Source organism: Ciconia boyciana, chromosome 5, assembly GCF_034638445.1.
Source record: "Ciconia boyciana chromosome 5, ASM3463844v1, whole genome shotgun sequence".
NCBI classification, from domain to species: Eukaryota; Metazoa; Chordata; class Aves; order Ciconiiformes; family Ciconiidae; genus Ciconia; species Ciconia boyciana.
In genome coordinates this window covers 6,434,334-6,453,537 of record NC_132938.1, presented here as the reverse complement: position 1 = coordinate 6,453,537, position 19,204 = coordinate 6,434,334, and the positions used below count along the sequence as shown (strand labels likewise).

General features: G+C 41.0%; 1 protein-coding gene across 1 annotated transcript; it reads left to right on the top strand.

Annotated features, from left to right (window-relative positions):
- Nucleotides 1-774: 774 nt before the first annotated feature.
- On the top strand, nucleotides 775-18,481 carry SUCLG1 (succinate-CoA ligase GDP/ADP-forming subunit alpha). Its single transcript, XM_072862463.1, has 9 exons — nucleotides 775-920; nucleotides 9,466-9,569; nucleotides 10,450-10,566; nucleotides 11,089-11,301; nucleotides 11,390-11,447; nucleotides 13,776-13,859; nucleotides 14,473-14,624; nucleotides 15,101-15,289; nucleotides 16,301-18,481. The coding sequence occupies exons 1-9, from the start codon at nucleotides 869-871 to the stop codon at nucleotides 16,325-16,327; spliced, it is 996 nt and encodes a 331-aa protein (XP_072718564.1). The 5' UTR covers nucleotides 775-868; the 3' UTR covers nucleotides 16,328-18,481.
- Nucleotides 18,482-19,204: the final 723 nt, after the last annotated feature.

Below are 19,204 nucleotides of genomic sequence, written 5' to 3'. Positions count from 1 at the left end.
CTCCATTTTTAAAAATGATTTAATCTCAAACCATTTAGCCCCAATAAAGCAGCGGGTGCTCAGGACTGCTGCTTACCAGGCTGGCTGTTACAGCCAAGTCGCTCTTCCTGGGACTAGCGCCTGTGTCCTCCTTGCGTCGTCCTCGTGTCTCGCTGCATTTACTTAATGTCCCCTCCACCCCCTTCGGGACAGGGGTTTTGCTCGCTTTCTACAGCACTTCACACAAATTAATAACAAACGAGGTCAGGTTTGTAGAGAGGGCGTACGTATTTCATTTGATTGACCAATTAATTTAGATGTGGGTTTATATATCGGTTACTCACTTAGAAGATACCACCTTTCCCTGAAAAATGTGACTTTTCTGGAATCCGCATGCCCCCACCGCCACAGCACCCAGCGAACCGTCCCCGTCTGCAAACCCCTTTGGCTTGTTTGAAAATGCTTCTCCTCGCCTTTACTGACCACCTATGGATGTGCCATGCTGGCTTTTAACGGGCAGCCACCCATCAAAAACTGGTTTTGGCCCGAATGGAGCACAAGTTAGGAGCTATCCGGGCTGCCTGTCACCCTCCTCCCGCGCGGCGGCGGTGGCGGCAGGTCTGTCACAGCGCGGCCCTGTCACCCGCCTCCCCGAGGCCGCCGCGGAACTACCACACCCACAATGCCCCGCGGGGCTCCCTCCGGCCCCGCCCCGCCAACTCGTCTTTGATTGGCTGCCGCCACCGGGGGGGGGGGCCCTCCGGGCTGAGCCAATCCGCGCGCGGGGCTGCCCGGCGCCGCGCCGGCGTGGGCAGTGCTCAGGCGCCGCGCAGGGCCGTCCGCCCGCCCGCCGCGATCCGCCGGGCCGGTGTCATTGGCGAAGGGGACGATGTCTCACTGCAGCCGCGCCGCCGCCCGCCTCCTGGGCCGCTTCCTCCGCCGTGAGTACCGAGCCGCCGGCACCCCCCCGCACCGGGCCGCGGGCGCTGCGGGGCCCTCCCCGCTGCCTGGCAACCGCTCTCCGCCGCGGCCTGCTCCCCCCCTCGCCTCCCGCGGCGCCCCTCCGCAGTAGGCCGCGGGGCCTGAAGGGGGGGGCCCGCCGCCGCCGCCGCCGCCGGGGCCCGGCCGCCTCCGCCCGCCACGGGAGGGGAAAGTGCCGGGCCTGCGGCGGGGCAAGGTCACCCGGGGGAGGGGGAGCGTCCCGCCTGTCCCCGGGGGTATCGCCAGGCCTCCGGGCGCGGGGCTGCGGCGAGCAACCCCCTCTCCCGGGCCTCGGTCTGCTGGCGGCTGGGTCTCCTCAGCCTCAGCGCGGAAGGCCCAAGGCGTGATCAGTGCTGTTCTCCGGTGCCGGCAGCCCCTCTTCCAGAGCGTTAGGTGGAGGGAAGACGGAGGCAGGCTCTTCCGGAGGTGCACGGCAACATAGGGCACGGGGCACGCGTGGCTGCAAGGAGAACTGTTTTTAAAAGTTAGGAAAAGTTTTCGGATTGAAGGTGGTCAGCCGCAGGTGTGGGGACCCAGAGAAGTTGTTCTCTCTGTTATATTCCCGGAAATACTAAAAGCTCGACAAGACCCAGAGGAAGCTGACAGAGTTGGATCTAGTCGCTTCGAGTGGTGTTTTGGACTAGAGAGCTCTTGAGGTCCCTAAATTATCCTGTGACTTCAACACAAGTTGGTAAAGTTGTTTTTGTCGTCAAGAACAAGAATATTAGCCTTTAATTATGGAGAACGCGAACAGTCTGACACTAATACTTCAGCTTGAAAGTTTTTATATGTGTTGTTCTGAAGATGACAATAAAAAATAAAGTGCCCTTTTTTTTTTTCTTTTCAGTGTGCTTTTTTTGTGCAGTTAATGCTGCATCCTCTACTCAAATCAGTATGGGTATGCCTAGGCATAAGACTTGTTTCTTGGAATCTGAACTGAGGAATTGGTGCATTAATCTTGGTTCTTGCAGCTGAGACTAAATGGACAAACTTACACCTACCTCATTTCGCTGGACGCAAAGCTTTTTTGTCTCGGTGTGGTGGTAACTTGCAGGCCAGGGTCTAGTAACATGATCCCACAAGATTTTAAGCTGGTCTGAGTTGTTCCTGTAGCACACCTACCACCCCTCAGGTAGCCATCTGTTCCTACCTCTTGTTCTCCATGAGCAGAAAACTGTATTTTCTTACTGTACGGTTAACTTCTGACAGTTCAGCTCTTTGAATTGGCTCTGCTGAGTACAATGAAAATTGGTTCTGATGGAGGGGAACAGATGGGAACATAGCACCTCCAATTTAGGTTAATTTATACTCCCAGCAAAGCTACTCTTGGGTGCAGTTTTACGTGTTAAAACCCCACATTGTTCCCTTTACAAATAGCAATAAGAGATTCAGGAAAAAGTGATTAAGATGATTTTGGGGGGGTGGAGGGGAAGTAGTCGTCCCAGTGGCTCAATAAGTGTTCTATTTGCAACAGTTCATGAAGTCTTAAAGAAACTCCTGCAAGATGAAATAGTCCTTAATTGGAAACCTTTCTTTGTTTGGTTTGATACTCTTTACAAAACATTAAAAGACGGCTGAAACCTTAAATTTGGACTTTGTACATACATTTTCAGTAACAAATAATTAACATCTGCTTTTCTCAGTGGTGATTTAAAATCATGAGTTTCTAGTGTGTTCTCTTGCAAAAGTGATGCACATGGGTGTGTATCCATAAGGTTCCATTCAGGAAGTTGTGAAAACATAGTATGAAATATGTCAATGAAGGGTAAGTGCTTGCTCAAAGGTCAGCTCAAGGCACTGGTTTTATGTGGACAGAGTCAAGACAGACCTATGTCGGTCTGTACCACACTTTGAAGAGAGTCTGTGTAGGCACCTGAACTGTGATCGGAGAGTCAGGATTGGGGATCTTATGTTCTGGGCATGTTAGAAGGCTTTGTAGAGCTCTTAGATTAAAAGATTACAGTAAATTATGTGACTAACCCTGGCAAAGAATTGCTGCAGAAATAACAATCTAAATTGAAAAATTTGTTAGTTGTTTTTTATGTAAGTAATGCGGGGGGAGGAAAGCTCCCAAACCTTTAGCTGCACACGTTCTTAGTGGAGTATACATGGGGAAAAAGAGTTTGTTGCCTTACAAGAAATAGTTGATTTGTGCTGAGAAGAACGTGCTTGTTTCCTCAAGGGCCTGCAGTTTCACTGAGATGCTTCACTTTGTTTCAGTTTCATAAATTCAGGAGACAGCTTTTATTTCAAATACCACCGTGTCTCCCATGACCCCATGTAGCCAGTAATGTCCGTCGCAATGAACGGGGATTTTTGATTAGGAAAGAGAGGTGTGTCGAAAGGACTGAAATTTTTCTGAATGTCATTTGCCCATTAGTCCTAGTTTTGTTTAATATGGTAGGTGTAGTGTAGTCATTGCATCTGTCCTTTACGGACTGATTAATTTACTTAACTCCTCAACTCCTATGCCATGTTCATAAATTGGGTTTTCTGTAATTAACAGGAATTTGGCAAGGGAAGGGTGAGAGAAGAGAGGCTGGGATGCTAGAAATCCTTCTCTGAGCACATAATCCTCCTTAAAACCAGGAGTAAGATATTTTGAGCAATCCCTCAATAGCATGAAACCTTCTTTGTCCATAAAGATGATCTTCTACTAATGCAACTGATACCTTTAAGGGTGAATTCTGTAGATGGGTTTGGGGAGGGGAGAGAATTATCCAAATGTAATTGTGTGTGTGTGAATATATACATATGGCCTGATAATGAAGACTAAAACCTAATGGAGAACTAGGATGGGAAACTGTGTGGAATATTCGTGTTAATAACAAGCTTCTAGTCAGTAAACTCTGACATTTGCTGCAGCACTTTGCCAGACTTTTTTTTAATGTCTATACTATTTTGTAATGTAAGAAGCTGTCCAGAACTGGTTTTGTTCTGTTCTCTTCAGGCCATACATTTGTAGGCAGAGGAAGGAGAAAGGAGATGGTCATAAAAATGCAAATTAAACATGTACAAAATATTGAGCGGTTTTCTCAGAAACAAACTGAAGGTCTGTAACTGATGGAAAATAAAGGGAGGATATGTGAAAAAACACTTTTTAGCATTTTCACTTGTGTTCTTTGTACCTCAATCCTTCCCTGAGTTTGCCCTGCATTGACCTCCATTTTCCCCATTTGCATTGGAGCCCATATGATTCCTAAGGCTTTCTTCTTTCCTTACATAGGTAATAGAAAGGAAAAGGAGTATCTTCCTTCATCTCCAAGTTCTCTGGCTATTTCAAGGAGTAATAGAGGAATAATTTCACTTATTACTTTTCAGTCTTCTGGTAATGTAGGTATCTGCTCAGGTCCTTCTGGAAAGGAATCTCTGCTGTTTTGCCATGCTTTTGTATTGTGCTCCTTTTGTAAGCACCCTCAGATGCTAACTCAGCTTCTTTTCTTTTTGTCTGGGATAAATGTGGGCAAGAGGAAGGCACACCGACTTGCATTCCTGTCTGTAGCTCTGGGGAATCTTGCAAGAAGTCATGAGAGTAACAAGTTTTCAGCTTTGTAAAGTTTGAGTAAGGAAGAGATTTAGCCCTTAGTATCTGTACTGTCAGCTGGCTCACACAACACAAATAAGCTGGGCAAATGTAGCTTGGGTTGTATCATTTTAAATGAGATTTGTGCTTGGGAGGTGTTGCTGCTCAATGAGTGCCTGAAAGCTCAGTCTAAACAGTATTTACATTCGATGTGTGCTTTAAAATACCTTGCAAATGGGTCAGTTTTCTTTTTAACATGTACATTCATGTTTGGACTTCATGATAAATAATAGTGTAGTTTCTAGAAAGGCTTTTTAGTTGTAATAGACAAGTGAGCTTAAAGCCCTGCTCAAGGCTACAAATTGTGAGTTTTCTTTTAAGACATCAATGTAGCTGGGTTTTCCTGTCACTTGGACTACAGTGAGTTCTGGGCTCGGCTGGGACCTCGTTCCCTGGAAATGACAGAGTAACTACCAGCAGCGTGTGTGTTGGAGGTAATTCTGTCTCTTAGTTTCTAGTAAGGTTTCTTTACTGTAAAACAACTGGTGTTTTGTATAGAGGCTTATACCCCTCTGATAAATTTAGATGGCGCTTTTCAAATCTATCCTGCAACAGCAGGGTTTTGGTGTTTGAGTACCTTTCACAGCTACTTGGACTAAAATAGGTTCTTGCCACAGTACGTCTCTCTAGCTTTGTAGGAGCTAAGGTACTGGAAAACAAAAATAAATGCATCTTGTTCTTTGCATAACTTTCTTTTTTTTAACCACAAACTATGCAAAACAGAACAGGGATGGGGCTGAAGTGAAAGGGATTGCCTGGGAAAGATTATCCAGTTTCTTATTTTAGTTTTAATACTGTTTTCAAAAGGTCTATTAGGGACCTTTGTTGGACAGTAATGTTATGTTAGCCCTCTGCTTATACAAAATACAGCAGTTCAATGTGCTTTCGATAAGATTTGGATTTGATAAGACTTGTCCTTATGCTCTAGGGCTTCATCTGGAACCTGCACCTTTGAAACTTGGCCTGTAATTTAGATGTGTGCTTTAAAATAGCATCACCAGTGAGTTTGGCTTTTACTGGTTCATGGCTGAATCCTGGTAACCAGAAGAGCAAATAATTTTTTTTTTATCCTGTCTTCTTGAAAGGAACATGCATTTACACTTGGGCACCCTAATTTGTTCTAGTAAAAGCAATTGCCTGAACCAGCGTTGGAAGATGTGAAGCAGCACAAGCTAGTGAATGAAGGTCCTGGGTGGAAATTGAGACTTGGATTCTATTTCTGACTCTTACCTGCTGTGAACTTAGGCGTACCATTTTGATTTTCCACCTGTTTCCTTCTCCTCTTATATCTGTCTTAACTCTTTAAATTGCTAGCTGTTTGCACCCGGGACTTGCTGTTTGTGTCATGTACAGCAGAACCTCATCTTGACCGGTGTCCCTCCTGCTCCTACTGTGCTGATAACTGAGGCAAACTTTTCTGCTTCAGACAAGGCCATGGAGAGAAATACAGAGCTGTATCATGTCAGTTTAAAAACCCCCCAAAACTCAGACTCATCCAGCCCAGAAAGTGCAAAGTGATTTTTTTTTTTTTAATTAAATTTCTTCAAAAATGTATTGCTCCCTAGACATGTGCCCATGCTAAGCTGCCTCTCTCTGAAGACAGCAAATGGCTCAAGCCTATGGTCAGGCTTTTTTGAACCAGCTGTATTTTCTCTGAACCAGGGCTCTTCAGTCATGTAAGAAGCACATACAGTTTTCAACAGTAAATCCATACAAAGCTTGGAATTTAATCTGTCTTTTAGTTATCAGTCCCTAATTTTTTTTTTTTTTTTTACTTTGGTAGCTTGGAAAATGCTCAAAAGCTTCTTATCCTTGAAAAATATATCTATATAGACTTCTCAAAACTGAGAATTGACAAACTTAAGCTTTCAAAAACATTTTTGTGCAAGGTTATAAATATCTGAAAATACATATGGAACAGACAGCTGAACTGGGACTGTAGAATTGCTTTTACGGTATAGAGAAAGGAGTGATTATTTGTCAAAGTTTGGATTCCCCCCCCCCCCGCCAAAATACTGAAATTACTGAGTGTGTGCTGTGTGCCTCGCAAGCTGCCCTCTCTTATTTTGCAGGTGGACTTGTCAGTGTTGTAGCACAGACAATATGTGTGAAACTTAGATTTGAATTACTGTTGCCTGTTTATTCTTTACCCTTGCAGGCCCATCAGAGGGCTTTCAAAACATGCACTCCCATACTTATGGAAGCCCAGACTGTTCTCCACAAGGTATTGATGGTGGTAGGTCTTGACTGTAACAGCTTCTTCACAGGGGGATCGTCCTCTGCTTTTCTCAAGGTTGGGTTTCACCCAGTCGTATCCCGTGCCCATGAGGGATTGCCTGAATGGCTGGGTTCAGGTAGACCGATGCCCTGTTCTCCTAACCAGCAGGTCAGCTGTTTCTCTGCTTATTTTGTCTCTCCTTGGCTGGAGGCAGGCTGCTGTTTGCCGGTTGCGCGTTTGAGTGACTTGGTGTTGCAGCTCAGGTGCAGCCTGTAGGGCGTTGCAGCCTTGTCTAGGAAGGCTAAGCTGTTGGCCAAGCACGAAGACCATGCTGTGCTGTCTTCTGTAGCTGTGGCAATTGATCAGCAAGACTTTCCTCTACTGTTCCACAGACAAACTCACAACCCTATTCATTAAATCTTAGCTTCGGACATATTTTGTCCATTACTGCGTTGTATTTCTCCTTGACGTTAAAGGTTTTGTAACAGTATTTGTGGATAAATATATGATTTAGGTTAAAACCCTAATGGTCAATATGCTGACATGCACTTTTATCACTTTTCTTACAAGTTTACTGCATGCTAGTCTGTACATTTCTCTTTAAAATCTAGCTGAATTTTACTTTATGTTGGTCTGAAGATGGTGGTGCTGCCATTAGAGAATGGCAGGAGGTGGTTGGAGTTGAAGTCCTGTGTTTCTGTCAGCACTCTTTAAGAACAGAGTAAGAACTTTAGATTTAGCAATAGCACTGATGCCTGTAGGCTTCTTCTGGCATGGTTTTATTTTTCTTCTCACTTTTTTTGAACAGAAGTAAAGCATAAAAGCAGTGTATCACTAAAATTTAGTTGGTGAAAGTACTTGTGGAAGAGTCCTATGTGGCTCTGTGATAGAAATGTGTATATACATGGATCTTAAGTTTTCTGCACTTTTTTTACTACCCCATAGAAATTGTGTTATTACAAGAAGTTAATAATGCATCTCAATATATTCTGTGCATTAGCAGTTTATATTGAATACTACCTTTTCCCTTTTTTCCACTTAATAGCTTTTGCTTCCTTTCTAAAAATAGAAAAAGAAAAATAAATCCCTCCCATTCAGGCATGCCTGAGCAAGTATGTGAAACAGTCCAAGCACCATGATTCAGAATCTCTTATTTTTATTTCAGCTTCACTTTTTACTTCCTTAAGTCTTAAGTGGTAAAGTTTTAAAAGAGCTAAAGAGGTATATAGTAACATACTAGTGTCAGTTTCTGTATTAGGATTGTACCCTCCCATGTTCACTCTAAGCACAGAATATGTTTTTTATCTAAAAGACTTTCAGGGAGTAAATCGGTTCTGATCCCCTCAAAACTCTGGTATTTGAAAAAGCATATGGCAATGAATATAGGAAATATGTGCATCGTTTTTATACCAGAAGACCTCTTTTTCCTCCTCGTCTCGAGCTTTCTTGCATGGTAACATTCTGTGCCTTTTTTCATCATTTGATGTCAACATATCTTTCCTTTCAGCAGAGATGCAGTCAGTCTCCTTGTCTTTTTGATACCAGCATGTACTGTGCTGTTTTTCTGTAGTTCATAATTGGAAAAAAAAATAATGAAAAGGAAGACAACAATGAGAGAGAGAGGAACAAAACCCAGGGAAAAAAAAGTGATGGAACCGCTCACCACCTGCCGAGCGACGCCCAGCCCGTCCTCGAGCAGCGATCACTGCTCCCCAGCCAACTCCCCCCAGTTTCTGTACTGAGCATGACGCCTTATGGTGTGGAATAGCCCTTTGGGCAGTTTGGATCAACTGTCTTGGCTGTGCCCCCTCCCATTTCTTGTGCGCCTGGCAGAGCATGGGAAGCTGAAAAGTCCTTGACTAGTGTAAACATTACTTAGCAACAACTAAAACATCAGCGTATTATCAATATTATTCTCATGCTAAATCCAAAACACAGCACTATACCAGCTACTGGAAAGAAAATTAACTCTATCCCAGCCGAAACCAGGACATGGTGTTGTGTTGGTTTTTTTTTTTCAGTACCAGAGTTGTGAGAACTAAATTGAAAATTATTTTAGTGGAGTATCTGCAGAGCTGTATTTCCTCACCATCCCAGGTGCATTTCAAGCAGTGATGCCTAGGCTTCTGTAGCTAGGCATCTGTTGGAAAAAGGTCTCTTGCTGTATGTCTTGCTTGGCATTAGGTTTCACCTGGGCTGAGGGACCCTTGACCTCTTCAGTACCTCTCATTGTCTGGTACTCACTGTGCTATGTTCACAGAAGGTGTAACATAGTACCTACGTTATAACAGCCTCTGGGATATCAGGAGTTTAGTTCTGCTTTGTCACTTTGCAGAATTTCTTAGAGGACAGAAACATGTTCATTTGCAAATGAAAATAGTTGTTAAGGTGATGTTTCTGTCTGTTTGTTGTGACTGGAGTTCTGATATTAAGTACCCAATATGAGAAATACCTAGCCCGATTCCTAGCAAACTGAGTAATCATGATGACAGGTAGAGTGAAATACAGGTGTTTAATATCTTAGAATAACAAGTCCTAAATACTTACAAGTATTCAGAGTTGCTTTTTGAAAACATGAACTACTGGATCAATTTGTCTTTTGATATAAGCATTAATATGTATGCACTTACTCGATAGGACATTTTTTGACTTTTAGACTAACAAAGCAGTGGATTAATGGTTTGTCCTCTCTTTTCTTCTTTAGTGCAACAGAATGGAGTACGACACTGCTCCTACTCAGCATCAAGGAAAAATCTGTATATTGACAAAAATACAAAGGTTATCTGTCAGGGTTTTACAGGCAAACAGGTAAGTATATGAACTATTTCTTCTATCACTCTTTCAGTTCATAAAGTTAGTTGGCCAAAACCCATAATAACGTATAAAAGGGATTATATACTGGCTTTGCCTGTGCTTATCGGAAGCTGGACTTCGTGATCAGGAAGGTCCGTCAGCACTGTAGTTTCCTTTCTTTGGTCCAAATAGACTTTTTTTCCTTAAATTCAATAGACTAGATATTTTTTTTCACTAGTGCACAAGCTTAAAACTTGGTTTTGAGTAATTTTTATTTTATTACTTTTGATTTTTTGGTTTTAAGTCTTTTTATTGTATACAACTGAAAGGGTTTCTTTGTGAGGGGAGATTTGCAAAAAACTACAAAAACCTTACCATTTTAGAAGTGCCTCTTTCACAAATGTCTTTGAATGTCAATGCCTATGAATTAAATTTCTGTTTTTATTTCAGGAGATTTAATAATTTTCTCACATTCACTCTTTTACTTGTTTGCGAGGGGAGAAGACTGCTTTTGCTAAAGCTATCAGCATGGATGAGAATGCTAATTTCTTCTATTTCATTATAGTGTTTGTCATCTGCCAGACTTGATGTGGAAAATAAAATGTGGCTGCTGTGTCTGCCGGTGTATTAGCAATACACAACAAAATATCCTTTAGTGTGCAACCACAGTGCTCTGATTTAAAAGAAAAAGCATAGCCTATTCTGAATCCATTTAAAACATGTTGGTGCACTCTTCAAAATAGCTGGTTGTGTATATGTAGTGAAAACCTCCCTTCTCATTGCAAATTTAAGTGCCATAAATTGCCTTCAGAATTATAGGTAACATCAACTTTTTTTTGGATCATTTTATTTGCTGTTACATGCTTTTTAACTTTACTTATTTTCTCTCTCATAGGGCACCTTTCACAGCCAGCAGGCGTTGGACTATGGCACCAATCTAGTTGGAGGAATTTCTCCAGGGAAAGGGGGAAAAACTCATCTGGGTCTGCCTGTGTTTAATTCTGTGAAGGAGGTAATTTGCAGCAATGACTGGAGGGCAGGCAATTTAATGCTGCTGAAGTGCTCTTTATTTCATTGCTCACGCTGAAGAGACAAATATTTGAGCCATGGATGTCACCGTGCAAGGAGTGAAATGGAAGCCTTGTAAAAGAGGGAGCATTCAGTGTGGTCAAGCGTGAGTTTGGCTTCCACTGTGAAGTTCACAGAGTCTGGACACACTTACTTTATGCATGCAACTAGTTTCTGATTGATTCTGGTGTGTATGATGAATTTTTAGCAAACCTTTATCTAAGGGTATTTATGATGAACACCATGGGGCAGATCCTTTGCCAACAGTGGTTAGTTCTCAGTTCCCTAGTTGGACCGTATGTGTCCCGTCTTCAGTGAATTTAACGCTTACTGTGATTATAATAAACTAATACATATCCATTCACTTAATTTATGCCTGTGAATGGACATATTTTAAATGACTAGCTGTCAAATGTTCTCTTCCACCCCACTAATTGCTTGATATCTTTTGTTATGTCCATTGTAGGCCAAAGAACAAACTGGTGCTTCTGCCACTGTTATATATGTACCTCCTCCATTTGCTGCTGGTGCGATCAATGAAGCAATCGATGCAGAAATGCCCTTAGTTGTATGCATTACTGAAGGTATTCCTCAGCAGGACATGGTTCGGGTTAAACACAGACTGCTTCGGCAGGATAAGACTCGACTAGTGGGCCCGAACTGCCCTGGAGTCATTAATGTAAGTGACTTCTGGATTTGCTCCAAGACTGAGCCATTCTTAGTGATGGTTTGAATGTTCCATCTGACTTCTCCCACTCTTTCCTTAGCCTGGAGAATGTAAAATTGGTATCATGCCTGGTCACATTCACAAGAAGGGAAGAATTGGTGAGTTTTTGAATGTTTATGCATCATCTAAAACTAAAGTTTGGTACTCTAGTGCTCTTATTCATGAGGCTAGTCACATCCTGCCCTGACAGTTGACAGGCTGTATAACAGCTTGTCTGTCCTTCAGTTTGTAAGTGAGCTTTGCCGTTATCAATCCTGAAGGCCAAAATAAATCAGTCTCCCATAGCAGGCACTGAGTACTGATGGTAGAGGCAAAGCAATTGGAAATTTCCTTAAGTATTGTGATTGACTTAGTTTCCATAACGCCTCCTTGGAGGACACCTCCATTTATCTTGGGATTTGAGAGCACTAAGCTCTCCAATGCTATTCCTTCCAACAGCTTGGCTCCCAAGGACTAGGATCGCACACCTATAGTGAGCTCAATATCATAGAAAAGAAGAGATTACAGGCAAGTTTATAACATGACAAGTTAGACAACTATACTATGGTGGGTGAAAGTGACAAATATACCCACTTCTCAGACAGTGGAATTAAGGTCAGAAAGGCAGTGACTTGTTCATAATCCTATGTTAGTTACACACCCTGTTGCATGCAAGTCTCTTGTCCTGACTTCTGTTGATTCCTTGTTCTAAACTATAGAAATAACAACTTGATTATTTTTAAAATAATGCCGTTCAGGAGCTATAAAGAAAATTCTTCCAAAATATGCATTTGTACTTAAATAGAGCTTTGGAAACATTGTTGTAGACAGCATATGCTGCCGTTATCTGTCAGCGAGGTAACCAGTTTAACTTGAGAACAGTACCCTTTGCAACATTACAATTTTTTTTGATGAAAAGTGTGTTTACCGTGGGAAGACCTGTTCAGTGCTCTTGAACTACATGGATGCAGTGCAGTTTTTCTAACACGAGAAACTCTCTCTGCTACTTAACCACTTCTGACTTGAGAATAAGCTGTACCTAGGGAATGCTGGAGGATGCATTAACACTCATGTCACACCTCCAGCTTTCAGAAATACCTATGAGCCTGGAATTGAAAAATCAGATGACTGCAATTATGCCCTTTGTAGATACCATCAAGACATTGCTCTATGACTGTAAAAGGTAGCATCAACCGATGTTGCCCTGAGCTCCCTTCTGAATCAAAGTTCTCTTAAGATTTTCTAAATATCTGCAAGAAATATCTTGTAGTCACAAGATATTAGAATCTGAATGCAAGGCACATCAAGTGCAAAAGAATATTTTAAATCCTGAATCCAGTTGCCCCACCATTGCTGGAAATGTTTTCATTATGGTGATCCAAGGATCGGGGAATAAAAATGTAACTTTGCCATCCTCCCAGCTTCGTCTAACACTATGACCTTTGGTGATATGCTCCCCAGCTTTCTATTACTGTGAAGCGTCCAAGAATCATTTGATAAGTTTGGGATGCAAGCTATAAAAATAGCCACAGTCTTTGGACCTTTTTCTGTAGCTTCTCTGAGGCAATCTGATCTTAATAGTAAACAGGAAGCCCTTTGCAAACGTAGCAAGAAAAAAACCTTTGCTAATGGACATCTGCGCTGTCCAACAGTATAAACAGTTAAAAACCTGAAGTTGTTAGTCTAGTGGTGCATTTTTTCCTGTGTTCATGCAATATACTTATTATATTCCTTGTTAGATGGCTTGAAGTAGATGGAAGATGATGTCTGTTTTTCCTGGAAACCTTCCCTCTTGTAGTATTAACAGAAATCTTGACTTGGAAAAATGAACAAAAACCCATGCAAATATTTTTTCCCCTGATCTAGGCTCTGTATTACCTTACATTCTGAATTTAAAACTAGGGTTGTGGTCTCTTGTAATATTGTAATGTAAACGCTGAATGTGTATTGTAGAGCAGTGAGCTGCAGCAACAAACACCTTAATAGCGATAACTTGCATTTGTGCAGCATATTTCTGTTCTGGAGGATCTCTCGTGTGCCTGGCCATACTGGAGATGTGATTAATACAGAATTATTTTGTTAACTGTTGAACTGCAACTCTGTTTCAAGTTCAGTATATCAGCTATTCGCATACAAGACAAGAAGTATATTCTTCTATTTTGTTTTTAGTTTTCTTTCCTGGTAAAGCTGTGGCACAAGGAATGCTGTCTCAGCCAATATTACTGACTTTCTGGGCAGGTTTAATCTGTTGACAATTAAGTGCCAAAAAATGCCAACCAAGAAATAGTACAGATAGAATCCTATATGGAGTTTTCATGTTTCGGCAAGGATAGCTGGAAAACCTGGCATCTCATGTTCAGTTTATTAAGGTGATTTTCATGAATATAAGAACAGCTGCCTCTAGTCATGCACTTAGTGTTAAGTTTATCTCCTTTTCTTTCCTAAAGGTATTGTGTCAAGATCTGGAACCCTGACATATGAAGCTGTTCATCAGACAACGCAAGTTGGATTGGGGCAGTCTTTCTGCATTGGTACGTTTCCTCAGAAACAGCCTGTTGCACCTAGACTAATCTGCTTTTTCTGTACAAGAAGAAATTCAACGTAATTTCTTTTTTGCAAGAAATTGCTGGATGGCAGTTATGTTGAGAAATGAGATCCCTGTGTGCTGTGAAGTGCATAACCCTTCTCTATTATCATTTCCACATCAGAGTAATAAAAGCCTAAAAACCAGCTTTGAACGGAGAACTGCCAGCAAATATGATGTCAATTTGGAAACAAATTTTCCCAAGAAGTTTAATCATAAAGGGATAGGGCATCGTTAGGCATTTAATTGGTTATGTTAAGTAAATTCAGTTTTCTCACAGCAAAATTTTGGAGCTAGGGTCTTGGTCCCGCTGTGTCTTTTAATATTTTGCTTATGGTTTGAAAGGTGATTATTCAGATATCAAAGCTTTCTGTAAATTGTGGGGGAGATATTTGGAGCCAGAACTTGGCACTTTCTGACTTGGGAAGAGCCTTCAGAGCTGCCCCTCTTAGGAGCCTTTGGGAATACTCTTCATGCTGAAATTTACTTTGAAACTTTTATCGTAAATGCAATATCATTATCTTGAGTTAGTCTTTTCGTGGTTTTAAATTTTTTTTCAGGGATTGGAGGCGATCCCTTCAATGGAACTAATTTTATTGACTGCCTTGACGTCTTCCTGAAGGATCCTCATACTGAGGGGATCATATTGATTGGGGAAATTGGAGGAAATGCTGAAGAAGATGCAGCTGCATTCTTGAAAGAAAATAATGCTGTAAGTCTTAAACAGCTTGCTTCCAGACACCTTGGTAGTTAGCCATCTTCTTTTGCCATGTTGAGGAAAACTCAGTTGAATCTCTATTTACAGAAAAACCAGTCATACTTTTATTGAAGAGAAAGAGTTGCAATTAGGAGCTTTATTGAGATTAAATCTAACTGGAGAGCAGTGTCAACTTTAGATTTTTAGTCCTGTAATTATATTTGTAGTGAACGTTCTGTTTTTTGTAATATACGTGGCTCTGTAGAGAGATGTTTTAAAGTTTTTCTGATTGCTTCTGGTTTATGATGCTTATCAGGAGAGAAAGTATTCCACACTCTTCAGGCTCTTGGTTATGTGTTGTCTGAGGTTTCTAGCTGTTTAACATCTTTGCCTGGCTAGTTGATATTTAGAAAAAAAAAAATTCTGCCATCTGGAATTACTTTTCATCTCACTTTCCCCCATGTAAAACAGTATCTTTTCTTTCTTCACAGGGTCCAAATGCCAAGCCGGTAGTGTCATTCATAGCTGGTCTGACTGCTCCTCCAGGCAGGCGGATGGGTCATGCTGGAGCAATCATTGCTGGGGGAAAGGGTGGAGCTAAAGAGAAGATAGCAGCTCTTCAGAGTGCTGGTGTTGTTGTCAGCATGTCTCCTGCTCAGCTAGGTAGCACCATCTACAAGGTTCGTTGCTTGGAAATTGGTATACATACTCATCCCGAGCAAGAAGCTACTTTTGAGGGAATAAGAGTTGGGAGTACATCTCTTAGTCAAATATTCTGTTGCTCTGAACTTTGTTAAAATAAGAACTCTATTGTCTGAACAAGCTGCAGTTATTACTTAGGTAATACGCACACATAGTTTTATGTAATGTTGCCTTTATAGAAAAGAAAAAATAGCAAAATAGATAAGAGATTACATTTTGCTTTCAAGTGTAGCAACTTGTTGAATTGTGTTTTCTGGATGCAAAGAACCTGAATTAATTTAAAGTACAAAAACATGTTTTGAAAGTAGGGTATTTGAGGAAGGAAAGCCTTGGCATATAGGTCTATCTATTTTAAGTACTAATTCAGAATTATGGTTGAATGCATACACCTGAAACTTATGTGTGGAATAGGATTATTTGCATTTTTCTTAATTCATGTCCAAAAAAGGTATTGCTTCACAGCTAGAGGAAATGCATAATTCACCTGTGCTAGGTATTTTTTTTTTTTCTCCTGTGGTGACTGTATAGTATAGCATTTCCACAGGCTGCTGTGGGATTCTTCTGTTCTTCTGTTGTGTTTTTTCCTTTACTAAAATGAAAATATTTTGCTTTGTTGCTTCCCTGGCTTGAATCCTTTACTGTCAGCATTCTATTGCAGTTCTTATGCAGAATTAGTGCTTTTCAAGCCTGTTACGCTATTCCTGGGAGCAAATGGTTCCTTGACAGCATTGCAGTCTGAGTGCAGTGCACTGACTGCAGTCCAGCACTACTGGTTTTTCATAGCTGGTTTGTTAATGTGAGATGGGAGAATACTTATTCTCCTTTCCCCTAACTTGCACACATTATGCATTTTATATTTTCATTTTTAATTCCAGTTTTTAATTCCTAAAATCAGATTTGCTAAGATAAATACAAAGTAATTTAAAATAAAATAGTAATAGAAGCATTTTCTTTTTTTCCCAGTGGTAATGTCTGTGTGCTTTTTGCAGGAGTTTGAGAAAAGGAAATTACTGTAAGAGAAGACACTTCGGAATACTGTCTCCAAAACATCAGTGCAGCACCTGGCCTCCGCTTACCTTTTGTCCGCTAATCTTCAGTTGCCCAAATGACTGGCACTGGTCTATGAATTTGACTTGGAAGCCATAAACCTCCCGGCTAAACTTGTTTTGATGTCTCCTTGGTTCAGACGTTATCACCTCATTGTAAATCACAGCAAATTAATAAATCTACTACTAAATCTGATTCATCCTTTGAATTCCTGAAGCAGAGCTGTTTCTTCAATCATCATAAACAAAATAATCTTTTGTAACTTAAGCACTGCCCATTTTTAAGGTAAAGTCATGTATAGAGATGCTTTTAAGGATAAAGACACTGACTTTATGCACATATCAAACTTTGCTTTATTTTTAAAAAATCCAGTCTTACTTGTTCGTTGCTGGCAAGTATGTTTGTTTGAACAATAGGCCAAAGTTTCCGTCCATTAAACCAAAGCTGCTGGATCTGAAGGGGTCGCTTGTTGATCCACGTAGCTGGATATGCCTGAATTCCAGACTTTCAAGGCTGATGAGCCGTGCACAGTGTAGTCCTCTACTGGCAAGGAATTCTGTTTGTTCTGTGGAGAAATGGAATTTTTATTCACAAAAATGAGCCTAATTTCACATGCAAATATATAATCAAAATTGTCTGTAACGATGAAAATGATTTGGTCTTCTGCTTACATTACCTTAATTTCCTCTTTATCTTAACTAGGATTGCATTGCTTGTGTGTTCTGAAATCCTAATAACATTGGGACATAATGGAGGAGAATTATTATTCTCTGGAAAAGAATGTAATAAGGTAACTTTCTTGTTAACCACTCCCAGCACTGTAATGGAAAGCCCATTTTTTACTTTGGAGATAGCCCAAGCACTGTGCCAATAAATGAGTGTTACAAGTTTTATCAGGATGGACTAAAGCCAAGATTGTGTTCTTTATAGAGAGGACTGAAAATTCATGTAACCTGGCACTTGTCTAAAGCTAACCTTGTATTCCATAAAGGTGCTGTTACGAAAACTCGTGTTGTTATTTGTTTAAAACTGTTCTTAGTTTTCTTACTCAAATGCCTGTGGAATTTCTCTTCCTAATGCAAGCAGTAGGCGGATATCTTGATACTGACATTTACAGTTTCTAGAGCTAAGTCCTGACGAAATGCATAAAAGGACAGGTCATATCTCCGCTGCACTGAATGTGTATTAATACGCTTCATATTCGGTCAGGCATCAGTCAGATGATAGAGGCCTTAGGACACAGAGACCAGATGCTGTATTATTCACCTTGGTATGATTTACTAAAATGAACCTGACATCCTGTCACTAGACAGCTAAGTGAGTGGTAAATCATTTGATAAAGTCTATGACAACAGATGGGAATTTTCAGCTGCTTAGTTTTCTGGTGGTGCCTGATTTAATCTGGAGCAAAAATACCGAACGGTGCCCTTTAACTAGAGAAATACCAGCGCTAACATGTCTCAGTCTGTGTAAAAGTGCAGTTCTTCACCAATGAATGTCAGGATATTGCAGCCTGTCTTCTTATGAGCCTGCTAATCGACGTAACTCATCGTAGTGGTGGGCTTCTCCACAACACGTCTTTTGGGATGGGTAATGCTTCTTGATGAACTGCCTGAATTTCATCACTGCCACCAGTGTTATAACAGATGACCTTCCAGGACAATGGAGGTGTAGTAAGTTTCCTGCTAGGGATTGCTCCATGGAAGCTCTTTTAGAGGCACCAGCTATTTTAGAAGACAGCCATAAACTCCAATGACCGTTGTCCCCTGAGAAAGTGTTTCCTTGTATCTTGAAATTTGAGGATGGGTTTAAAAATGCGACCTTGATTCTAATGTTTGCAGCAGTCATCTGGTGCTGCACCTTAGCATTGCCTGGTTTTGTTGAGGCCTGGGGAAGCGGTCTGTACTAGCCTGGAACTGAGCATCACCTAAGGATGGGGAAGAAACCTGACCTTGTCTGATAGAAAGGCTTAGTTTTCGCAGTTTTCTCTTGCTGCCTAAAAATGTGCACTTGACAAATGTCATCAGAGCCTCTTACATTGCTAATGACAATGTCTCTTTGGAAAACATTCACATCTGTTTAATACCATGTGTACTTGTGAATAAATATTTCGAGTAATCTGATCTGGAAAATTGTTCAGTTTTTTTTTTTTGAAGGCAAAAGTTCAGTTAGTGTTGAGCCTTAAACCTATTACTACTTTATAACTTAGTGAGTAGTTTTTATGTGCAAGAGAAACATTGCTAATGTTACTGTTTGAGTTCTCATTAAGTTTCATGAAATAGTCCTTTTTTTTCATTGATCTAGACTTGGCAATGGTGTCTGTCCATAAATCACTTGCACTTTTGAGGGATGAATTCTAGATGTTAATTTTGAATTCTAGATGTTCATTTTGGTTGGGGGAATTCATTGCCATGCTGATTTTCTTGAACAAAGAGAAGAGGATGTAGACCCACTTCATGCTTTTTTTTTCTCTTACTGGGCAGTATTTGTTTCTGAATGATACCTAATACTCTCACTAGTAGGTGCTCCTTGAGTTTGATGATGATAATTTTATTTGAGGTTGATCAGAGAGGTCTGTCACACCTAATGAATACTATGCCTTTTGTGTTTTTTAGAATGTATTCATGCCTGATTTTTTTTTTCTTCTGTGTTTATGCTGTTTTCCAGGATGAAAGTTTTGTTATGTAATATTTTGGGGAAAGACAGTGGTAAGTTACTCTCTGTACCTTTGTACTTAAAATGATGCTCTGACGTGAGATTCTAGCAAGGAGGTTTCTTAAGATTCACTTTATTGAGGCTCACCAATGAAAACGAAAGAAAACATTGATGCCAATTCATTTGGTCAC